The following is a 7999-nucleotide window of genomic DNA, read 5'->3' as shown; positions in this document are numbered from 1 at the left end:
GCCTGTAGTCCCAACCAGCTACTCGGGAGGCTGAGGCAGGAGAATGGCGTGAACCCGGGAGGCGGAGCTTGCAGTGAGCTGATATCGCGCCACTGCACTCCAGCCTGGGTGACAGAGCAAGATTCTCTCTCAAAAAAAAAAAAAAAAAGAAAAGAAAACAAGAGTGACTCCTCTTCAGCCAGGCTGTGTTCTTTCTTGAGACCTGTGTTCAACTGTACTACATGTGTGTCTGCCCAGTGACAATGTTCAATATTTCTTACTATCAATCACAGTCCCCAGAAGAGTTTGAAAGCCACCGTAGGAGCATCTGAACCTCATGAAATTTTCCAAAGCAATGACAATGGGTTTTTTGCCCAAGTAGCCTTTCCCCAATCAGACACTGAGCCCAGCACTGTCCTCTACAATGTCCCCGAGTCTCCCTTATCCAGGTCCTGCCCCCTGAGGCTGCACAAGTAGGTTTCCTGGAGGGAGCCTGTGTATTAGTCCATTCTCATGCTGCTAATAAAGACATACCCAAGGGCCAGGCGCGGTGGCTCATGCCTGTAATCCCAGCACTTTGGGAGGTCGAGGTGGGTGGATCACAAGGTCAGGAGTTCGAGGCCAGCCTGGCCAATATGGTGAAACCCCGTCTCTACTAAAAATACAAAAAAATTAGCCGGGCGCGGTGGCACATGCCTGTAATCCTAGCTACTCGGGAGACTGAGGCAGGAAAATTGCTTGAATCAGGGAGGTGGAGGTTGCAGTGAGCCGAGATCGCGCCATTGCACTCCAGCCTGGGCAACAAGAGTGAAACTCGGTCTGGAAAAAAAGAAAAAAAAATGACATACCCAAGACTGGGTAATTTATAAAGGAAAGAGGTTTAATTGACTCACAGTTCAGCATGGCTGGGGAGGTCTCAGGAAACTTACAATCATGGTGGAAGGGGAAGCAAACACGTCCTTCTTCACATGGCGGCAGCAAAGAGAAGAATGAGCAAGGGGGAAAAGCTCCTTGTAAAACCACGCGGTCTCTCGAGAACTCATTCACTATCATGAGAACAGCATGGGGATAACCGCCCCCATGATTCGATTTGGTTACCCCCCACCGGGTCCCTTCCATGACACGTGGGGATTATGGGAACTACAATTCAAGATAAGATTTGGCCTATAATCCCAGCACTTTGGGAGGCCAAGGTGGGCACGTCGCTTGATGTCAGGAGTTTGAGACCAGCCTGGCCAACATGGTGAAACCCCATCTCTACTAAAAATACACAAATTAGCCGGGCATGGTAGTGCACACCTGTAATCCCAGCTACTCGGGAGGCTGAGGCAGGAGAACCACCTGAACCCGGGAGGCGGAGGTTACAGTGAGCCAAGATCGCACCACTGCACTCCAGCCTGGGTGACAGAGCAAGACTCTGTCTCTAAAAATTAATAGTAAAATAAGAAATGTTAAAAAATTGTTTTGAATGAGATTTGGGTAAGGACACAGCCAAACCATATCAGCCTCTCTCTGAGTCGTGTCTCTGTTCTGCTTTGCAGGGTGAAAGGAAAGGGGTCAACAAGTACTATCCTCCGGACTTCAACCCTGAGAAGGTAAGGAGCAGGCTCCCCGCTCCGGGTCCACAGTAGCAGAAAGACCCACGTCATCCCCTCCTGGGGCTGGGGTCACTGCTATGGAAGGATGGGAGGCCTCCGAGGTCTTTTTGTCTTCTGCTCGTCACCTGAGTCTCGAGGCTATCTTCACTTTTGGATGGTAACTGTGGCTCTCCTCAGGGACCTGTAACTCCATGTCCAGCATAGAGTATAGTGTGTTTACGGCAGGGGCCCCAGGATAAGGCAGAGTGCACGGATGAAGGGTCACATCCCCTGGCTTCCCCAGCTCCAGCGCCTCTGGCATCCTGATTGTCCCCTCTGCCTGGAATCTCTTCCCCCATTTGACCATACTCTCACTTCCTTAAGTGCTTTTCTCTCAGAGGTCCTCCCTGACCGCTGTCTCATTCTCTGTTGCATTGCTGAGCACTTTATATAACCTCATAGCCCTTATAACTCCCTCACTTACTCATTTATTGGTGTCTTGTCCATCTACCCCACTAGAACATTCTCTCCAGAAGGGCAGAGATGTTTGTCTGTCTTATTTATGGCTGTGTCCTCACACAGTAGGTGCTCAGTAAGGGCCCGAGTGTCCCAGCTGCCTCGTCCTGAGTATAGGATTTAGCCTCTCTATGCCAAAGTTTCTCCATATGTCAGAAGGCGGAAATAAATTGAGCTGACCTTACAGAATCATTGAGGGATAAATCCTAGCTACTCGGGAGGCTGAGGTGGGAGGATTGCTTGAGCCCAGGAGGTGGAGACTGCAGTGAGCCATAATCATGCCACTGCACCCCGGCCTGGGCTACAGAGCCAGACCCTGCCTCAAAAAAAAAAAAAAGCTGGTCATGGTGGCTCACGCCTGTAATCCCAGCACTTTGGGAGGCGGTAGCAGGCAGATCACGAGGTTAGGAGTTCAAGACCACCCTGGCCAACATGATGAAACCCGATTGCTACTAAAAATAAAAAAATTAGCTGGGCACAGTGGCCCACGCCTGTAGTCCCAGCTACTCAGGAGGCTGAGGCAGGAGACTCACTTGAACCCAGAAGGCAGAGGCTGCAGTGAGCTGAGATCACGCCACTGCACTCCAGCCTAGTGACAGAGTGAGACTCTGTCTCAAAAAAAATGAGGTAATGCACATGCAGTCCCCAGCGAATGTTTGCCAGTCTTGTCACCTCACCTCATCCTCCCTATAAAACCTGGAAGTAATAATGACCATTATACATAGTTGACAGGGGAAACTGAGGCTCAGGAAGGCAAAATGTGAGGTCACTTGCCCAGAGTCCCCTGGCTCTTTCAGCTCATAAATGGGAATGGGGCTGGGCACAGTGGCTAACACCTGTAATTCCAGCACTTTGGGAGGCCAAGGTGAATGGATCACCTGAGGTCAGAAGTTCAAGACCAGCCTGGGTGACATGGTGAAACCCCGTCTCTACTACAAATACAAAAAAATTAGCCAGGCGTGGTGGCAGGTACCTGGAATCCCAGCTACTCCGGAGCCTGAGGAAGGAGAATCGCTTGAACCCGGGAGGCAGAGGTTGCAGTGAGCCAAGGTCATGCCATTGCATTCCAGCCTGGGCGAGAAGAGCAAAACTCCATCTCAAAAAATAAATAAATAGGAGAGGGACTGTTCAAACTCACATTCCTGGTTCCAAGCCTATGTGTTCCAGTAAGACCTGGATGCCTCCCATATTGCTGTGAACACCCTGTCCTGCAGGACATAAGAATCAAGGCCTCTCCCACCCATGAGGCACTTGTCGCAAAGCAGTAAGAGTGACAGAGAAGCGTGTGAGCTCCCCCAGCTCAGCAGCACTAATCCGCTCCCTCATCCTCTCCACACAGCATGGCTCTCTCAACCGATACCACAACAGCCACCCACTTCGGGAGCGGGCTCGGAAGCTGTCACAGGGCATCCTCATCATCCGGTAAGGCTCGGCATCACCTGAGGACCCCACCGTTCTGCCCCCGTCCTTCAGTCTCAAGGAGAGTTCAGTGCCCTCGCTGGCCCAGTGCTGCGGGGTCTTCAGTCCATAAAGTAGAAAGTCACTATATCAGTCAGTTATTGCCATGTAACAAAACAATAAGCATTTGTTATTGCTCACATGTCTGCAGCTCAGCAAAATACCTCTGCTGGGCTGGGCTGGGCTGGCCTGGCCTGGCCTGGCCTGATCTGGGCTGGGCTCCCACGTGTTTCCGAGTTGGCTGGCTGGGGACTGGCGGGTCTAGCGGGGCCTTGACCTTTACAACTGGGCTCTGCTCTGTGTTGTATCTCATCCGGTGGTAGGCCAACCTGGACTTGATCACACAGGACTCTCAAAAAATACAGTGATTGTGGCTGGGCGCAGTGGCTCACGACTGTAATCCCAGCACTGTGGGAGGGTGAAGCGAGTGGATCACTTGAGGCCAGGAGTTCAAGAGCAGCCTGGCCAACACAGTGAAACCCTGTCTCTACTAAAAATAGAGAAAATTAGGCTGGGTGCGGTGGCTCACACCTGTAATCCCAGCTACTCAGGAGGCTGAGGCAGGAGAATCGCTTGAACCAGGGAGTCGGAGGTTGCAGTCAGCCAAGATCGTGCCACTGCACTCCAGCCTGGCAACAGAGCGAGACTGTCTCAAAAAAAAAAAAAAAATTAGCCGGATGTGGTGGTGCACACCTATAATCCCAGCTACTTGGGAGACTGAGGCATAAGAATTGCTTGAACCCAGGAGGCAGAGGTTGCAGTGAGCCAGGATCGCGCCACTGCACTCCAGCGTCGGGGACAGAGCAAGACTCTGTCTCAAAAGAAAAAAAAAAAGTCTCAGCAACACCCAAAGGCAGCTGTCCCTGGACCTGGTCAGTCTGCTTTCGAGCAGGCAGGAAGTTCCTGCTCAGTTACAATGGTTGTGATTCTTTTTCTTCTATGTATCCATTTCCCGTGTAATGTAACTGCAGCAACTCCCGTTCAGAGGGGGCAGTCTAATACCCCACCGCTCAAATCACAATCACAGCCAGTCACAGGTGTGGAGACCCAGGGAGTGTCCAAGTAGACAAGAGCAAGTAAGATGCTGTGTGTCTTTGCAGATTCGAAATGCCGTATAACATCTGGTGCGATGGCTGCAAGAACCACATCGGCATGGGTGAGCCTCCGCCCGCCCTCCATTCAATCCCGCAGACATCAGACCCCCTAACTGCTGGGTGCTGCCGGGGGCGGGTGGGAGGGTCCTGATCAGGAACGCGGGAGGAGACTGGCACCCGAGTGACTGGCTGGCCATGGAAGCTCCTTTGCAGAGAGCTCCTTGCAGAAGCCAAGCTCTGGCTTCCAGTCCCATCTCTAACTCCTCCCAGTTGGGGAACCCTCAGCAAGTGACAGTGAGCCTCTTTGTACCTCAGTTTACCCATCTGCAAAATTCACATGGCAATGAAATAACCACCCACGTCTGACCCCCTTCAGGTGTTCGTTACAACGCAGAAAAGAAGAAGGTGGGCAATTACTACACAACCCCAATCTACAGGTAAGGGTGGCTTGGTGGCGTCTTGGGAACAGGTGGGGTGGCCACAGGGCGAGGGGACTACAAAGAGCCTGAGTGGGAGGGAACCCATTCCCTGCAGGACTCTCCTGGAAACCGCCCTGGTTCGTGAATCAGGGCACGCCCCGCCCCCACCCCACCCCCAACCCTCCATGGCTCCCACCTTCCTCAGGAAAAGCCCAAGTCCTCCCTCTGGCTCACAAGGCCCCGCACACTCTGCCTGTCCTTTCTTCACCCTAACCGCCTCCTGCTGTCCCCCTCCCTGGCCTCTTCATTGTCCCTCACACACCCCAGGGACACACCCACCTCTGTGCTTCCACCTGGAATGCTCTTCCCCAGGTGGCTCCAAGACTCCTCCACCACCCAGGGTTTCTGCTCAAACACCACCCCTCAGAGACACCTTTTCTAAAGTGAGACTCGACACTGGTTGCTTGTGCCCTTGCTATCAAGGTGGCCCCTGCTGGGACGTCAGCCTTGCCACGAGCAGGCTGGCTTTTCCACTACTCAGCAATGTCCCCAGCAGCTGGCACTGAGCCTGCCACAGAGCAGCCTGTCTTGGGTGGATTTGTGGAATAAATGAACTAATGGATAAATGAATGAATGAATGAACAAAGGAGCGAATGAACAGATGATGAATGAATGGACAAATGGATGGATGAGCAAATGAACGTATGAATTAATTTAACAAATGAATCAGGGAACCAACAAACATGCACTAATGAATGAACAAATGAATTAATGAATAAATGAACCAAAAAAAGGATGAGTGAATGAATGAATGAACCAACAGCTGAATGAACAAATGAATTAATGAATAAATGAACCAAAAAAGGATGAGTGAATGAATGAACAAACAGCTGAATGAACAAATGGATTTGTGAATAAATGAACCAAAAAACGGATGAGTGAATGAACAAATTGCTGAATGAACAAACGAATTAATGAATAAATGAACTAAAAAAGGATGAGTGAATGAATGAACAAACAGCTGCATGAACAAATGAATTAATGAATAAATGAACCAAAAAAGGATGAGTGAATGAATGAATGAACAAACAGCTGAATGAACAAATGAATTAATGAATAAATGAACCAAAAGATGAGTGAATGAATGAATGAACAAACAGCTGAATGAACAAATGAATTAATGAATAAATGAACCAAAAAAACGGATGAGTGAATGAATGGATGGAACAAACAGGTGAATGAACAAATGAATTAATGAATAAATGAACCAAAAAAACGGATGAGTCAATGAATGAATGAACAAACAGCTGAATGAACAAATGAAGAAGCCAACTGCAGCCCCACTGACAGAAGGTCTGTTCTGGGTGCCGGGGTGTGCCCCTTTTGCCCATGGTTCTACACAGCACACAGTGGGTGCTCAGTGAATTTTTGTCAAATGACACCATTGGCTGGAAAGAAGCAGGCAGAGGTGACAGGGCTGTCCTGGGGCACAGCCATAGCCTCCTGACTCCTGCCCACCGCTTCCTCCCAGGTTCCGGATGAAATGCCATCTCTGTGTCAACTACATCGAGATGCAGACGGACCCCGCCAACTGCGACTACGTGATCGTGAGTGGCGCCCAGCGCAAGGAGGAGCGCTGGGACATGGCGGACAATGAGCAGGTGCTGACCACAGGTGAGCGCCACCCACTTAACTGCCTGGGGTCCCTGGCCCTGAGTCTGCGCTGGGCTCCCCAAAGCCCAGCCAAGCTCTGGTCGTTGCAGAGCATGAGAAGAAGCAGAAGCTGGAGACGGACGCCATGTTCCGGCTGGAGCATGGCGAGGCTGACCGGAGCACGCTCAAGAAGGCACTGCCCACCCTGAGCCACATCCAGGAGGCCCAGAGCGCCTGGAAGGATGACTTTGCCCTCAACAGCATGCTGCGGAGAAGGTTCCGGGTGAGGGGGGCTCCAGCCCAGGGTCAGAGAGGATGCTTGGTGGGCCAGGGCCCAGGTCCAGCCCTCACTGCACCACATCCTAGCTGTGAGCAGGCCACTGGACCCTCTGAGCCTCAGTTTCCCTGTCGGCTACATGGTGATCATGCCCTGTCTTTTTTGTTTGTTTGTTTGAGATGGAGTCTCCCTCTGTCACCCAGGCTGGAGTGCAGTGGCGTGATCTCGGCTCACTGCAAACTCCTCCTCCCAGGTTCACGGCATTCTTCTGCCTCAGCCTCCCGAGTAGCTGGGACTACAGGTGCCCGCCACCACGCCCGGCTAATTTTTTGTATTGTTAGTAGAGACGGGGTTTCACCGTGGTCTCGATCTCCTGACCTTTTGATCCATCCGCCTCGACCTCCCAAAGTGCTGAGATTACAGGCGTGAGCCACCCGCGCCAGGCCTTTTTTTTTTTTTTTTTTTTTGAGACCGAGTTTCACTCTTATTGTCCAGGCTGGAGTGCAATGACGCGATCTCGGCTCACTGCAACCTCCGCCTCCTGGGTTCAAGCGATTCTCCTGCCTCAGCCTCCCAAGTAGCTGGGATTACAGGTGCCCGCTACCACCATGCCTGGCTAATATTTGTATTTTTAGTAGAGACTGAGTTTCACCATGTTGGCCAGGCTGGTCTCTAACTCCTGGCCTCATGTGATCCACTCGCCTCAACCTCCCAAAGTGCTGCGGTTACAGGCGTGAGCCACTGCACCCGACCTGGCCACCACATTTTAAATGGAACCTCCCAGCCCATCCCCTACCCACCTGTCCTGCATTTTTTTTTTCTCCTTATCACTGTCTCACCACTAGAGGCCAGCTCCACCAGGGCAAGGGTTTTTCCCTGCCTGCCGCTGCATCCCCAGTGTCTAGAACAAAACCTAGCACAAGGTGGGTATCCCAGAAATATTTGTGGGATGAGGCTGTACGCGGTGGCTCACACCCGTTATCCCAGTGTTTTGGGAGGCTCAGGTGGGAGGATTGTTTGAGGCCA

At 51.6% G+C, this 7999-nt stretch overlaps 1 protein-coding gene across 1 annotated transcript in view; it reads left to right on the top strand.

The window, feature by feature from the left end:
• CCDC130 (coiled-coil domain containing 130) overlaps positions 1–7999 on the top strand; it is a 38661-nt gene that overhangs the window by 28896 nt on the left and 1766 nt on the right. The window contains exons 4-9 of the mRNA XM_011981804.1: positions 1521–1574; positions 3412–3494; positions 4631–4686; positions 5001–5061; positions 6575–6717; positions 6807–6979. Coding sequence (XP_011837194.1) covers positions 1521–1574; positions 3412–3494; positions 4631–4686; positions 5001–5061; positions 6575–6717; positions 6807–6979 — 570 coding nt within the window. The remainder of the gene's footprint in view (positions 1–1520; positions 1575–3411; positions 3495–4630; positions 4687–5000; positions 5062–6574; positions 6718–6806; positions 6980–7999) is intronic.

The sequence above is a fragment of the Mandrillus leucophaeus genome, unplaced genomic scaffold (genome assembly GCF_000951045.1).
Source record: "Mandrillus leucophaeus isolate KB7577 unplaced genomic scaffold, Mleu.le_1.0 Scaffold230, whole genome shotgun sequence".
In the NCBI taxonomy this organism is placed as follows: domain Eukaryota; kingdom Metazoa; phylum Chordata; class Mammalia; order Primates; family Cercopithecidae; genus Mandrillus; species Mandrillus leucophaeus.
The sequence above is the reverse complement of the archived record's forward strand: the minus strand, read 5'-3'. Positions and strand labels throughout refer to the sequence as shown.